General features: G+C 37.7%; 2 protein-coding genes across 2 annotated transcripts; both read left to right on the top strand.

The window, feature by feature from the left end:
• The first annotated feature begins 848 nt into the window (after nt 1-848).
• e2f7 (E2F transcription factor 7) lies at nt 849-7292 on the top strand. Its single transcript, XM_065273382.2, has 13 exons — nt 849-1016; nt 1834-1926; nt 2028-2312; nt 2574-2724; nt 2809-3030; nt 4199-4357; nt 4470-4610; nt 4694-4864; nt 4944-5010; nt 5110-5362; nt 5444-5591; nt 5676-5989; nt 6083-7292. The coding sequence occupies exons 2-13, from the start codon at nt 1834-1836 to the stop codon at nt 6221-6223; spliced, it is 2145 nt and encodes a 714-aa protein (XP_065129454.1). The 5' UTR covers nt 849-1016; the 3' UTR covers nt 6224-7292.
• Nucleotides 7293-9049: 1757 nt separating this feature from the next.
• On the top strand, nt 9050-17015 carry csrp2 (cysteine and glycine-rich protein 2). The gene is made up of 6 exons (XM_065264105.2): nt 9050-9135; nt 10169-10290; nt 13347-13515; nt 14416-14545; nt 16176-16269; nt 16782-17015. The coding sequence occupies exons 2-6, from the start codon at nt 10179-10181 to the stop codon at nt 16856-16858; spliced, it is 582 nt and encodes a 193-aa protein (XP_065120177.2). The 5' UTR covers nt 9050-9135; nt 10169-10178; the 3' UTR covers nt 16859-17015.
• The last annotated feature ends 87 nt before the right edge of the window (nt 17016-17102 follow it).

Below are 17102 nucleotides of genomic sequence, written 5' to 3'. Positions count from 1 at the left end.
GTATCTTGAGACAAATCAATGGCACTAGCATATTTTAAAATCTGTCATTGCAAGTTATTTTCAGTTGAGATAGCTCCAACATTTTAGTCTGCCTTATCTGTAAAACCAAGGGATTGAGTTCAGAGAATCATGTAACGGATAAATAATTTTTATTCATAATATATTCATATATTCTATATTTTCTACATTTTAAGACCTTTCCTGTCCATGCATAATCGTTCCTAAACAAATATAAAACTGGCTTTACTTTATTCTGACTTATAAACTGATTTTTATCCCATGGCATGCATACATATTAATGTAATAACGTGGTTGCATTTAGTGGTTAAATAGTAATATAGGACAATATTTAGTCTGCCCTGCTCTGGGGTAGGTTTGTGGGTTTCGGGCATCCTGTGTGTAAATCCTTAAACCAACTTCTCATGTTACACTCCTTCCCGCGAGAAAACCCCCAGTCGCGCCAAAACCCCACCTGTGTTCCCACCTTTACCTTGCCTGCCTGAGCTTGTCAACATAAACAGCCTCGAGGCATCTGTGCCTTTTATGAGGTAAATTAATGACGTATGATTAATATTATTCATTAATTCCCCACAGAGAAACACCGGCATCTTTAAGACCTCTGACGCGCCACAGATCACAAGCAGCGCGCCCACCTACCCGCCAACAAACCCTTCAGAGGCGTGGCCAAACCATTTTCTGATTGGGTGCTGCAAACGCTCTGAGGAAGTTCCTGTACGTTCAGCCAATCACAGTCGATGTATTTGCATAACGCCGTCCTGATTGGCTGAGCGAGTGTGAGATTCGTGAGAGCGCCAGAAAACAAGCTTTAGCGGGTGATTCATATGAAACTCAGCAGTAAGGCGGCTATGAGCAGTAGAAATAAGAAGAATTTCAAGACATATCTACTTATATAAAGATAAAATGATGCTATTTTAGACAGAAACGTACACGGATCAGCACACGAAGGATTTATAAACCGATTTGAGTGTTTTTTATTCCACGAACAGGAGTTTCAGGTAAGGCTATCTCTGTCTGTATGACTCACCCTGTGATACTGTTTAATCTACTTAGTTTTTAAAATGTGTTTTAATTGAACAGATTTTTCAAACCAATATCAAGACCATCAGAAAATTATCTTAACAGAGGGTTTATATAATTTAACTAGTATTTAGTATAGCTACTACTGCTACTGTTTTCCTGCTAACCTACTACTTTGTAATATAAAATAATATTTTTGTAATTTATATACGAGATAATTTAATGGATTAACGAAAAAGTAGTTTAACGGAAGTGTTTGTTCATGTAAAAATATGAATGGTTTGGTTTCCAGGCAACTGGTCAAGATCTTTGCGCCAAAACTTTCCCACCACATCATGTCACTGTTTAAAACTTTACATTATTAGTATCGTATTACTATTTAAACTTTATATTATTATCTTCTTATCATTATATAAAACTTTAACGTTACGCTATTATCATTATCACTCTTTAAAACTTTACATTAAGTTACCCTATGACTGTTTATAACTTTACATTATTATAAACTTACCCATAACTGTTTCAAACTTTACATTATTATTAACTTACCCTATGACTTTTTAAAACTTTATATTATTATGATCATCCTATTTTATCGAATGTATTAAGATAATGTATTAGTACATTGTAACGTTAGTATTACTGATTGGACAAATAACTTTGATACGTTTGTTAATATATTCAAACGCAAAGTAATAATACATATCTATATACCTAAAGTAAAAGTTTTATATATAGTATTAGTTTATAAGTTTAAATAAAGTAAATTTGATTAATTTATGTCTCTTTTTTTAGATGGAGATAAAGTGTTTATCTTTAAAGGATTTGGTTGGTGTAAGGAAGATTATAACAGGCTCAGATGATACTGACAACATGAATGAACATAAAGTAAGATCATCTAATTGTTATTACATGAAACTATTTGACATACAATAACATAAATGCATTTACAGCCCCATCAGATGTTTAACTAACTCTGTGATTTTCAGGAGAACATTTGTATGGAGAGGAGAATAATGACGCCGTTGAAGTCTGAATCTGTGACTGCACACAGCAGGAGAGTTTCAAGCCCAGACATCACACACATAACACCCATCAAACAGTCGGACAGAGCCCACGCGGACCCCTGGACCCCCACGGCAAACCTGAAGATGCTGATCAGCGCGGCCAGCCCAGATATCCGGGACAGAGAGCTGAAGAAGACGCTCTTCAGACCCATTGAGAATGAGGAGAAGGTTACAGAAGAGGACGAGGACCTTGAAGACTCGTGTCAGGTACAGCGTTTGATAAATCGCGTGTGTCCAGTGACCTGTCGAGGACTAACATTTACAATGGTTGGAAAAGCAAACTCAGCCTTCACAAAAGTTATTATTATTTTCTATAGATCTAAAAACAGGAACAAGTTACTATGACACATTTCAGTGCCTTCCCAGCTGTGAACGTTGCATAAAAACGATATAGGATATTCATGATTAACATATCATCAAAGTTTGGTATTATCTATAGTGTCTATAATCTTTATTTATTTTTTTCAGTTTGAAATATTAGATGATTCTGAAAGGAGGCCGAGTCGCAAACAGAAGAGTCTGGGGCTTCTGTGTCAAAAGTTTCTGGCTTTGTATCCTGATTATCCAGAAACCTCTGAGCGCATCAACATCTCTCTGGATGAAGTGGCCACGTGTTTAGGTGAGAAATAAACTTCACGACTACCTGCTTAACTCTTATACGCGACATGCGATTTACACGTAATGCTGACTGTGTGTTTCGCAGGCGTGGAGAGGCGGCGTATCTATGACATTGTGAATGTGCTGGAGTCTCTGATGCTGGTGAGCCGAATGGCCAAGAATTTGTATGTTTGGCACGGGCGATCACTGCTTCCGCAGACCCTTCAGGAGCTCCAGCGAGCGGGCCGAGAGCAGGGCTATCATCTGCAAATGGACCAGAAAGACGGAAATGGCCCCCATGCCGCCCAGCAAACCCAAAACACACAAGGTACGGATTTAAACGTGTATCCTATAAGTACCAATACAAGATAATGAAGCAGTCCGAGATTACACACATTGACCGTTCACATACTGTAATTTAAAGTTTTTTTGTTAAACCCATAGTGACGGTTTCCTCGTTAACAGAACCATTAGCCTCTCGCCCCATAAAGCCATGTGCTTCATTAATAGGTCACCAGTTAATGGCATCTGAAGCGCAACACTGGTAACCAGGTCTGTGGTTGCTGGCCTTTGTGTTGATCACGGGTAATCCCATCACAACACATGACCCTTTGTGTTAATGGTGCCAAGCTCGTTATCACAGGTTCAGACATGTTTAGATCATTGATTCAATCATGTCACCTAATTACCTTCTTTGAAGAAATTACATTTCTATTTTGTGACTGGCTACCATAGTTCCTTGAGAAAGGATATTTATTTATATAATATTAGGAGCACAGCTGTAACAGGACTTCAATGGTACCCACGAATTAATAGTGATACAATTATTAAATGTCACACAACTGTCATTATGCTTAAGGCAGGGATAGTCTCTCGTCTCGCATAAACAAATAATTTAAACTCAAACTCACTTTATTTTCATTTATTTCTTTTGTTAGTAGCCGTATTAGGTTAAACGTACATTTGATGTGAGTTTATCTGCCGAGTTTGTTGACCTGATGATGATCTGATGAATGTTTGCGTCATGCTGTCCTCATCTCAATCCACTCAATCACTCGCATCTTTTCCCATGTGGCCACTGTCACTAAGCAACAGCTTCGCGTCCTAATAAAAGCTTATTACTGCCCTGCGTGGAGGACAAGAATCACTCCACAAGCCGATTTTAAGCACTCATTCTCATTTACTGCTTCCACATTTATTAATTTTCTGATGTTTATCGCCGTACCACATTTCTAATCAAACCTCAGAATGATAGCGCATCTCTTTTTTTTTTATAATCCGTCAATACAAAAACAAAACACTGGATGACCACGACACTCTTTTTCATTTTGGTCTTCATTATTTCATAGATACATGCAAAAAGTTGTAAAATTATAAATTTGTTTAGTTTTTTCTGTCTTGGCTGTCTCTCTGCTATATGCATCAACCTAAAACTTTAACTATACATACATATATATGAATCAGCATTACAAATAGTTTGTTTCCCTCTTGTACAGCTCCTTCCAGTCGGAGAAAAGATAAATCACTGCGGATCATGAGTCAGAAGTTTGTCATGTTGTTCCTGGTGTCCAAAACACGGACCGTCACGCTGGATACGGCTGCTAAGATTCTTATCGAGGAGGGTCAGGATGATTCCAGTCACAGCAAATATAAAAGTAAGACCCTTGTTATCATTCAAAAGTGGAAGTTTCTTTTTTTTACAGCATTAATGATCCTTTCATGAATTAAACTCTGCTAACAGTCTGTTCTGTTCTTTGTTTCATTTAGCTAAAGTACGGCGCTTGTATGATATCGCAAACGTCCTCACCAGCCTTAATCTGATAAAGAAACTCCACGTGCGAGAAGAAAAGAGCCGGAAACCCGTCTTTAAATGGATCGGACCTGCTGATTTCCCGAGCGACAACAGTGGTACGTCAGAAACCGCATGTCTCTTTAGTTTCATTGCTGTATTATTGTGATTTAATTGTTTCAAAACCATTTATTACCTAAAGATTCAGAGACTTTGGAAGTGTCACAAATTCAGATGACCACCACGGTCGTGGGAACAGGAGAACGACGGGAAAAGATGGCTCGTCATTCCTCTTTTCAGATCGTTCACACCCCTCCTGTCAATATGAGGCTGATAAGCTCCGCCCCCAGCACACCTCACAGAGGTGCCACAGGTAAGAGCCAATCAGAACACTGCCGTATCGTGACTTACATTTATAGTGTGAAGTTTAACACCGGTTTTATTGTTCCCAGATGAGCCGGTGGATTTCTCCAGGAAAGGTGTTAATAGTGCAGCGTGTCGACTGCAGTTCGGAGACAGGTGAGATTCACATTCTCGCATTTTATAGATGTTTCTAAGTTCTGATTCATCTACATGAAATGAACGTACCTAACACTCCTATGCTGTGTGATGTTTCAGTGGAAGTCCTGGAGCGCCCTCTGTTGTGCCCCCCCAGCCTGAGACTCCATATGCAGCCCGGTTCAACCCGCAGACATTGACGTACCTGCCTCAGACCCCCCTGCTCATGCTGTACAGCAGCCCCGTCCCCGAGCGTAACGCGCACGGTCAGAGTTCACCCGTCTCAGGAGATCAGAAAAAGAGAGAGAGGGAGGATGACAAAGATCAGGCTGCTAAAAGAAACAAATGCTGTGCGTCTTCAGAAAGTGACACGGTGTGTATTATGAGCTTATATCTATTAAATCTCAAAAGTTTGGACACATTTCACTTAATTTTTCCCTACCGTTTTAAACAGGGTGAGAGTGAGTGTCTCACAAAGTCTCCGCTCAGCTCCAGAGAAGGTTCCCCCGGGAGTGGATCCCTGAATGATGAAGCCACGGGAAAACGCAGTCATACAGATCCCCTACTTTCTTCTCAATACCTATATGTTCCAAACACAGCAGGTATTTCAAACACCTTGTCTTGATGCGTTTGGCAGACTTTTATCCAATATACTTATTCTAACTCTTTGTTTTGCTCGTCTGTAGGACTGAACGGTCTGAATTTCCTCATGCCGGCAGGTCAAACGCAGGGCGGCGTGCCGGCGGTAGCCGTGCCATATTTCCTGCTACCATCATCGCTCATAGCAGGTGCAGTGCCTGCGTCCGGTGTGGAAGGAGCTGCCAAAACCGGTTTGAGTTTTCGTGTGCCCACTGTACTGTCACCCACCCGCTTTGTAATGGCAGGCGGGGCGTTTGGTGTGCCTGAAAAGGAGAACGGCACTGAGCATCATGGGTACAAAGCACCGGGCTTCTTGCTGTCACCACAGGTGCACAGAAAACCGAGCCCTCAAACAGCACAGGTCAGTGATGAGGATGTTTTATTAAAATGTTTTCACCTTTCTGTACCTTCAAAACATCTAAATGTTTGGGTTTCTCTTCCATCACAATTTCAGACTCCATCAACACCAAAGGAAGTAGAAATGGGGTCCAAAGCTTTCTTTCAGACACCCGGATCACTAACATACCTACAAGCGACACGCAAAAGAGGCTCTGCCATAAGGAAGCTGGACATCGAACACACCTCAGCCAATTAAATTCACAGCGTCATACGTCATCATTCATGCTTCTATGGTGCTGCCAAAGAAAAACACGGCATTACACGGTAAAGACTGGCTTGAATAACTGTATTATCAGTGACGATTTCACGTTTACTGACAGTATCAGATCATTACAGGTATTAAAACTCTAACTCAGGGTTCATCTGTGCACGTCTATGAGTTGGAGGTGTTATGTGCCCTCTTTAGGCATTATTTTTATTTCCCCCATCTAAGAGTATTTTGAATATCAACCCAGCATATTGATAGTATTTCCTTTCCAGTATCATTTCTATCTGATATTGTTCATTTCAGGGGCTGTAATCAATAAACCAGCCAGTCTAGCACTACATTATTTAAAAATGTAAATCGAATTGAGGCCTGCACACATACTCTACTTGTTGTACATAAACCTGCATTAGTATTTTACACTTTAACATCCATCCGTCTGAACTGAAGCCAGCATGCCTTAGAAATCGCAGTCTTTGTGACAGAATGATACTTGACTGCGTTGACCTGATACAGTAATTATGAAGAAACCCTCTTCAGTCTTTATAAGATTTAAAGTCAAATTTGATGTACATTGAACAAAATGAATGTTACAGGAAAATGTTTTTGGGGATTTAGTAATAATAACAAATAATGGTTGTGATTGTTGACATTTTTGTTGAGTTTTGAGGTGTTACGTCTGTGGAACAAATAGGAAACGTATACAAATACTGAGACATACTTGAAATCCCAGTGAATTTGATCTATGATCACTGGATTTACTATCACAGTACTGTATCACTTGAAACAAAGTATGTTTATCTATTCAATGTTTAAGATTAGTCATAAATTATTTTTTTAAATTCGAGTTAAATGTGGATCGAATTTTACACCACAGTGTGTATTCTTTACTGTACAGAGTTATTTGACCTGAAATCAGCATTGAATATTTTTGTATATGTGTTTATTTCTGTACATGTCACTGTTGAAAGATCTTTGCTGGATGTTTAGAGATGTTTCAGCTTTTTAAGGAGGGCACTGCTGAACCTCTAAGGTGCTTTTGTGTGTCTGTGTGTGTGTGTCTGACAATGCTTTAAATGATTATTTTGTGTTGTAATACATGTGTCATGTTTAGATTTGCTAAATAAATTAAATACATTTAAAATATGTTAGTCTGTACCTGATTCAAGTCTTTGTGTTAGAAAAGATACTTACATCTGCTCTCTTGTGTAACCACTAGATGGCAGCACATGCACAGTTTGCTGCTCTATGATGTTGGTTAACCCATAATGGTGAATAAACCCCACCATCATAATGCTGAGTATGCTCGTATAAATGTTAAACCTATAACTTATAGTTTTTCTTGAATGTGCTAAACCACCTCTTGTAAGTGTATTGTTGTTTTGGACTGTTTTCAATTTAAATTAAGAATGGAGACCACCTCATCCTGAATCTTAATAGTAAATTAAAATTGTGTGTGGTCTGTATTAAAGCTTTCATTAATGATACTTAATTTAGTCCAACACAGCAAGATCCTTTATAGTTCATCATTTAAACAAAATCTTCTGGCAGCTGTTTTAATTTGCACAATAAAACTATTTAAGAATGACTTTACTTCTAACAGAGGCCAGAGGAAAGTTTGAAACATTCACGTGGTCTCTGCAATAGTAGGTGTGACAAATGGACTAAAGCTTCGTGAATAAATATACTAAGGAAGTTGAAGGAATGGAAATTTCACAGAGCCGAAATAATGGTGCAGTCCTGGAGATTCTTTATGGGTACAAGGAGCACACATCAAAAATATCCACATCTATGGAAACCTAAATACACAGATCATATGTTTAATTTCTCACACACGTGACATTCTTCATCCAGTTCATTTGACCATATAAGGAGGAGCATGAGACTTTCTTCATCTGTTTTCCATTCGGTCCGTCAGTCTTCTGCTGTTATAGATACATTCCTTCTGAAGCACGTTTGGTGTCGTTTGACTTCCAGCCGAAATCCAAACGGTGGAAGAACTGACAGCTTGTGCGCTTATTCCACATAAAAACACCAAGTAGTGGGTTTGAATGTTTAGAACAAATATGCATTTACAGAGGCCCTCAAAACTATTTAGACACATGTTTTGAATTGGTGTGTAGTAAAGTCTAGATATTTTAAGTATGGTCCATTTGGGTGGAACTGTAAGCAAGAGATGCTTTAACTGGAAGTTGATCAGCTCCCATTCAGACTCCCATACAAATGGTTTTACTTGTGAATGCTACAGGTGTGGCTGATAATAGTCTTATGTTTGCTGGGTTATTACAAGATATGTATTTTTAAATGTCTTTAATGAGTCACATATTGCCACACCTCACACGTTCAAACAACATTACACTTCACAGAGACACTAAACTAATAATGCTCAGTGAATAAGTATAGTTTTATCTGTAATTACAAACATTGTCAGATAGACACCAAATGGCAGAAAAATATTTAGCTTAGGAAATAAAATAAAATAATATAATATAATATCATAGCATTGATTATAATAATTTATGTAAATTAATTTGAATATATGTGGCATTGTGTCATGTCATAGCGGACAATATAACATACATATTCAACATAGCAACATAATAACAACGATATACATTGGGGTAGCTTGATACAAGCCTACAATAAAATACAAAAAAAAAAAATGCAAATTTTAATAGTATTTTAGTATTTAATGAATTAATAAAAAATACAATAAAAGAACCAATATACTGTTCAATTTCTTCTTCTTTTTTTAAACAAAACAAAATTTTTGGTAACGTGACAATTGTTGCGTAATGGTTCAATCGTTGCGGGTTACGCCCCTTTCCATCATATCTGCAGTGATATTCAGACACACACGCGCTCTCTCACTGCGGTACCAGTAAACAAACCTGAACACGCAGGTAAGAAGACATCTAAAATGCTGCTGCTTACAAATATAAAAGTCATGTGTCTGTCGGTTTGTAATGTATTGAGCGAAAACCCGAATAATGATTATAATTCCAAAGAGTTTTAATGTTTATGTAGCCTACTGATGTGTCGTATTGGCGTGATTCATTTAGTTATTGACGACTGTTATGCAATTCCTTTAGTGTAATGCGTTCACACGTTTTACGAGTTTGACTGACAACATGTTAAAAACATATATTTACAAACTCTTTAACAGAAACTTTATCGAAAATACTGAGTTGAATGGGCAAATGTGTATGAAAGATGTGCTTTATTATGGTCTTCCTTTGACAAAGCTTAATTTAACAGCGCAAGTCATGGTAATATCATGGTATTTTAAAAAGTTATGTCCAGTTAAGTCTAGTTTTACTGATATTATAAGTGGATATAAATATTTACTTGCATGTCCAGGTTGCATTCATTCATATATGATGCTGGTTTGAATTTAAATTTTTATCACATGCTCAGTCTGTAGCCTAATCTTTATTTATTTACATTTATATTCAGAATGACTGTGTTATCCTGGACTGATAAAATCTTTGTGCATTTAACAAACATTTTTGGTCTCTGCTGTATTAGTCTTCAAAGACGAGCCAGTGTGTGTGCGTGTTTGAATCTATTTACAGACTATTGTTACCGTTAACTATAAATATCATTTGAACAATGTGTGGGTTTAGAGGAATAATTTGGCTCCGTTTGACTCTTCATTGTCTGAGGGATCCTGGTGGTCGTGTTGTGTTTAAGTCTTTAGGCGTCTACAGGCTGTTTATTGTCTGTAGTTTATCATTATTATGCCAGACACATGCATGCAGTAGCCTGTCAAAGGGTCATTTAACTCCTGAGCATGTCAAAACAAGAAACAAAGACATTTTGTATATGAATAAAATTTTATAATTCAGGTGAATTCCCAGTTGTGTTTGACAAAAAGTTTCCAGCAGCTGTACTGTAGGATGAATGTGTTGACTGTCTCATTGTTTCTCTTCACAGTCTGTTCATAATGCCAAACTGGGGTGGAGGAAACAAATGTGGGGCTTGTCATGGGACGGTCTACCACGCTGAAGAGGTCCAATGTGATGGAAGAAGTTTCCACAAGTGCTGCTTCCTCTGTAGTAAGAGAGCACAGAAAATAGATACAACATATATATTTCCTTACACAGTATTGAGAGCATTAAGACCAGATGAATTAGCTTTGAGATGTTTTTGCGAGATCTTGAATGAGATACACTATACGCACATGCTTCTTATTAACACTTCACTACTATTTTGGCAAGAAGAATCCGTTTCACATGAGGAGAGGTTTATTTTCTGTAGCCTTGAGCTGATGTTGAGTGAAACGTCTCTTTCAATGTGTTTTCTCCTCCTGACTCTTTAATTGAATCTCGATGTTTACTGCATATTTGTGCTGCACACTGACAACTGTGGAGAGTTGTGATGCGTTCAGGTCCTTCTTGGTTGTTTATTTTTTCAGTGCAGTAAGTCGTAATTATATCTTCAAGTCACTTTTGTTGGAAACAAGATGTCTTCTTTTAATAAATTGCATGATAATACAGCGAGGATTGCTAAATAATTGAACAGCAAGCAATAGTTCGTCATTTCATCATCTAGGTTAACCATAGACCCGATAGTCCTGCTATGATTAACCCACTTCTAGCCAAAAAGTGTATGCGTCCGTACTGTGACGTCATCTGTTTTCTAATGTTTTTCCTCAAGACAGTGTGCCGTTCTGAGTTGACAGCAACTAACAGAGATGAATATAGAGCCCAGAATCACATGATCAACATTCTTACATCAAAGCCTGTGATTATAATGGAGTTTGGGGGTTTTGGCAACAGCATTCATGCTTATTAAACTTGGGCTTGTAAACAATCGTCAGTGTTTGACTGTGAATAATCCTCAAATCATGAGGCTTTTCGAGAAGAGACATGCTGTTACATTACAATGATTGCCTGGTGGAAAATAACAGATGGAGTTAGAGTCTAGTTTTAGTCAAGTCAAATGTATTTTTATAGGTTTTTTTTTACAATATTGTTTCAAAGCAGCTTTACATGGAAGATGAGGGAAAAGAACGGGGGAATATATAGTATACTAAACATAATGTATGGTATTATTGCAAATTTAATTATCTTCATAGATAGATTGTAATCTAATAAATCTCTGTAAGTATATACTTTTCCTTAGACTACCAGATATTTAGTGGATTCATTTGATAAACAAGTGTCACATTACACTAGACATACCTTTACATCTTGCATTAAAAAGTTTTATATTACAATAACGGATTACAATACAATGAGTAATACAATGAAGAGCAGTGTATGAAACATAGAGAAATTGTATCAAAATCAAAAGTGTGTCCCAGCACCACACACACCTTCAAAACTGAAACAGTGACGTCTTTAAGATTGTAGTTGGACCATTTCAATAAAAGCTATATTAACTCTTTCTTTGCCAGCGTTTAAAAAAAAAGTTGCCAGTGAGCGCCAGCGTTTTTTTTAAATCATTTTCACAAACGTTTAATGCCTTCACGAAAATGTTCTTCTTTAAATGTATAAACATTGTATATATCAAATGAAAGAACAGACCCTCTTCTTTCAAACAAAAAAGTACCTTCATTTGTTCTCTTTTTATTACCTCTCAAATAAATTTTGAGCAAAAAGCTGGGATAATTGTACTTTTATGAAGGACATTTGATATAGACCAGATTCAGAGCGATGATACACAGAGTTTGAACTGTTTGCCCTGATTGGGTTGCTTCCGGGTATTAAAAATTGGGTATGCGCGCCACCTGGTGGATAACAGCAGAATTATGGATTGCCGGAAAAACTCGTCATTGGCAGGGAAGCATTTTCTCTAAATTGACGAGTTAACTTGTTAAAGGTGGGGTGCATGATCTCTGAAAGCCAATGTTGACATTTGAAATCAGCTAAACAAACACGCCCCTACCCCAATAGAATCTGGACCTTCTTTAGATAGACCCAACCCGCACATACGGAACCCAGGCAAACGATGTCGGTAAGTATGATCCTTACTGCTGATTGGCTACAAGTGTGTTTTGGCCCCAACTCCCTTTTCCAAAGAGTTTCTTAAAAATCGTGCACCTTGCCTTTAAAGGCACACCATGGAACTTTTTGGCCATTAGGGGGTGCTAAACATGTATTTTTCAAGTCTAGTGCCCCTAGAGGCCACAAGCGCTGCAGCACTGTCGCAAAGGAAAAGAAGACAACTCTTTAGGTCACAAAGTGTGCCTTCCAGCATGTCATGTGTCATATAATATAATTTCACGGGTTTTATTTTCATCAAACGCCAAAAAAATCGCGTAGCTCACGTTTACAAGCCAGTTGTAATGGTGGTTGCTTGGTTAAAGTTTATATAAAAAAATTGCCCTAAATGGGAATCAAACCCAGATCGCCCGTGTCGTAGGTCCATGACGCTGCCATGGCACCACAATGTCACGTGATATAAGTCTCTCTCTAAACTCTCCAAGTAGCCTCCAGTTAAATTTACATAAAAAAATAGTGTTTGGGCGCCAGACAGGACTTATACAGTATATGCAAGCATTATAATATTACTTACTAGTACAAAAGCATTACGGCCAAGTCAGTATCTGTCAGAAAGCCCTCCTCCTTCTTTAGTTCACACCAGCGAGCGAATGCTGATCCAATATAATTGATCCTCATCCTTCTTTTTATTCTGTCACTCTCCCCTTTTCTCTTTCTGGTCTCCTCCGACAAAACCTTGGGTTTCTTTTTCTTAGTTGCTGCTTCGGCCATGACAAAAACATCAGGAAAATAAATGGTTGCGCTCTCACGTCCAAACTTGAGAAAGTGCGTAAAGCAGATTTTTGAATTTTTTTGTTTTGTGCTCGGGTTACTACCCGAAACCCCAAGTTTAAAAGTACGAGGAAAAGTGATACAGACCCCATCAGGCTATGATGGACATGTCATTGAACCTATTTTAAGTCGATCTACCATCACAAGGGTCTTGAAAATATATTATGAAGGTTGAAAAACTACAAAGTGTCACTTTAATGGTGGGAAAGAGCTAATGTGAGCCAACAGGGTGAAAACGTCAAGGAAACAAAACTTCACTCAGTTTTACATGGACAAGCACCACTCACATATTCTTAAGTAAATGTAAATCTAGTTTGTGTGTTATTTTTCCTCAGTGGTCTGCAGGAAAGGTTTAGACAGCACTACGCTGGCCAGCCACGAGCAGGAAATCTACTGCAAATCCTGTTATGGTAAAAAGTACGGCCCGAAAGGATACGGGTACGGCCAGGGGGCAGGAACGCTCAACATGGACCGCGGCGAGAGGCTGGGCATCAAACCGGAGGAGTGAGTGTTTATGTCTTCAACAGAGTTCAGTAATGCTCAGTGTTGGGCAAAGTTACTTTTAAAAGTAATGCATTACAATATTAAGTTACTCCCAAAAAAGTAACTAATTGTGTAACTTAGTTACTTTTCATGGAGAGTAATGCTTACGTTACTTTTTGGTTACTTTTGCATTACTTTTTCTTGGCTGAGGCTTGATCTCTTTCAGGCCTTGCAGGTGTTTTTATGACTGAAAAGTTGCATTCAAAAATTGCATATTTCATCCCAAAAATGTCGAGCTCTGGCCTGCCATCTCAGTTTCTGACCCAAACTGTTCACACACAGGCTTGTAAGCATAGAGTTCAAAACGTGACAACGTTTAGTTTAATTCAGTACATAATTTTTTTTATCAAATTTATTAAACTAAAAAAGTAACTTGCATTAGTTTTTTTGAAAAAGTAACTTAAAAAATATTAATGTGTACATTTAAAAGTAATGCGTTTCTTTACTCGTTACTTTAGAAAAGTAATATTATTATGTAATGCACAATACTTGTAATGCGTTACCCCCAACACTGGTAATGCTAAAGGTGTTGATTTGCCAGTTTACCATAAATTCGCTATATTCAAGTAAATTAAGAAATATGTTTATGTGTCATATGATGCCCAATATCTGTGCTGTAGAGTCTACGTGTAAGATTTGCAGTGGGTTTTGTAGTAACACTGCCCACTCTGCAGTGTTGGGGCTCTGTGTCAGATGATCATTGTTATGAAAGCGTGTATTATGTAAGCAGAGCTCCTGTATAGCCGAACAGACCTCAGGCGCCCTCAACTCAACAAAGACCCTCATTCAAGCCCCCGGGACATGTGTTGCTTCATTAGACTGCTGAGAAAAAGATTCTGACTCAACTCTGTTTTTACCCAGGACCCAAACTCATCGGCCCACCACCAACCCGAATCCATCGAAGTTTGCTCAAAAATTTGGAGGCGCAGAGAAGTGTGCGCGCTGTGGGGAGTCTGTGTATGCTGCAGAGAAGGTGAAGGGCGCTGGAAAGGTGAGTCAAGTATGCAAGAAATCACAGTAATCACATCAAAACATGAGGACATATTTTAAATCATAGGTAGATATTATTAAAAAATAACTTATTCAGACTACTCTATGTAAGATGTTTTTATATTAAAATAGCTCATCTACTAGCATAGAGTACTTATATTTGAACTTACATTGTCTGAGTTATCCTCGGGTTTTTGCTTTTACTGCCACACACTGATCGGCCTATGACATCACATTTACAATTACATTAATGGATTTGGCAGATGTGTTTATCCAAAGCACCTTACAGTATGTGCGTTTCCTTGGGTTTTGAACTCGTGACCTTTTGTGCTGCTCTACTAACCACTGAGCTATCCACCTTATTTTTGACATTAATGTGGGTGCCGCCATCTTTAAGCTCCTTTGTGGAAGACTTCCGGTGAGCCACTAAAGCTAATGGTAGTCGTATTGCAAGGGACACGGGTGTGCCGTTTTGACTGGCTTTTTAATGTTTATTATGAAATCCAATAGGACCGGCATCATTTGTGCAGTTAGGGGTTCTCATGATAACTGGTACAAATGCAGTAAATCTCTACAAAACATTTGTTTTAACCATAATACACGCACAAGGGCCGAATTTGTATGTGGTGCATGTGCACCCATGATCTGTATTCACACATCCATCCAGCAAACCTTTCATAGACACTGCCAATAAACAATAAATACATTAATTGTTTAAAAACAACAAATTTTAGCCTGGTTACTTTTTTCTGCTACTATATATATTATTAAAAAAATGTGATTACAGTACACATTATATATTCAACATTATCGGCTTATGTTTTAAATAGAAAAGCAAATAATTTGCAAAAATAGGAGGACATCAAAGTATTGTGAGAGCAATTTGAAAGCATTTTTTACATATGGACATAGGAGGTATTAACATTAAGCACACAAAATGCTTTGTTGTTGCTTCTATCAAGCCACACTATGGACTTACATTATAATATAATGGTTTAAAACTTTATTTCAATACATCATCTATGAACATGATTTGTGAGTCCTGTTAGATTGATTCTTATTGAAGGTAAAAACAACTCCCATCAGTCTACACTCTTTCACAGCGTCATCAAGCTGCACCATTGTTGTTGTTTAGCGACCTCTAGTGATGAAAATGACATGTTGTGCCTTTAATGAAATATTATTTAAAATTGTAAAACAGGGGGCCCACCGTGGTGCCCGCGGGCATCAGGTAGCCCGAACAAAGTTTGTGAGGTCCCCGCCAAAGCACATTCTATTAATAGTCTCAATTGTTATATTTATTTATTTATTTATATTACCTTAGTTTACGTTTATTATGTAACAGTTTAATACTAAAACATATCAACAAGTAAAATAAAAAAGTTTTGAGTAGACTATATCAAAAAGTAGCCCTCCAGATTGTTTTATCCATTGTGGTAGCCCTCGCTCACAAAAAGGTTGGAGACCCCATATGTAGAAAATTAAGAGAGCTTTATTTTGACATGAATGATCCATTGACTGCTTTTTATGAGTTTCTCATGAGGGTTTGCAGATGTTTTTAGAAATCTGATGTCAAACTGAACAAAGGTGTTATGAGCACAAGATGACCTGCAACTTTATCTCTCTTACAGCCGTGGCACAAGAACTGCTTTCGCTGTGCCAAGTGTGGGAAGAGTTTGGAGTCGACCACTCAGACAGAAAAAGATGGCGAAATCTACTGCAAAGGTGAGTCATTGTCTGATCACACATCATCTTAACATTTCTTCACCCAACACATTATACAGCTCTTTGCTAGGAATATAACATTTAGTAAAACATTACTATTTAGCTATTTAAAAAATCTGTGCAAAATACTTGACACACGGTCATTAGCCACATAAAATAATTAGACTCACTTAAGTTAACACAGTTTGAAAAGCTATCTTGAAATGGATCAGATTCTGGATGGGACATAGTTTTTGTCAGATCAGCTCTGTGAGAACAGAAAATTACATCAGAGCTAAAGACGAACAACTAGATAAACATGAAAATCTTGAAAAACCTCCTTACGACCAAAAGTTACAATTCTGTCATAACTTGTGTATCTTACGCTAAACTTTCTGACCTCTTTAAGGTCTACATAGATTTTTGTTAAAGCTGATAAGAAGCCTCATCAATCCTTTGGGTTAACTCCTCAAAACTTTAGTTCACTTATTAACTACATTTGACTAATTGCGGTTCTCTCTTCTTTCTTTTAGCGTGTTACGCAAAGAACTTTGGACCCAAAGGATGTGGATATGGTCAGGGAGCAGGGGCTCTGGTCCACGCTCAATAACAGTCATGACTTCTTTACCATTATCTAAACTTACTATTAATTTAAAAAAAACTTAAAAGGGTTATATTGGTGCAAAGAAAAGTCAATTTCATAAGCATCTACTTTTATGAATAAAATATATGTATGCAATAAAAACTGAAGAGAAGCACACAATCTATTTTACTGATATAAATGTCACTTATTTTTTAATGAGACCAATAGGAATTGACCGGATCGTAAAAAGTGATTGTTGGAAACAGAAAAT

The sequence above is a fragment of the Paramisgurnus dabryanus genome, chromosome 1 (assembly GCF_030506205.2).
Source record: "Paramisgurnus dabryanus chromosome 1, PD_genome_1.1, whole genome shotgun sequence".
Taxonomy (NCBI): domain Eukaryota; kingdom Metazoa; phylum Chordata; class Actinopteri; order Cypriniformes; family Cobitidae; genus Paramisgurnus; species Paramisgurnus dabryanus.
Note: the sequence above shows the minus strand (reverse complement) of the source record. Positions and strands in the feature narration are given on the sequence as shown.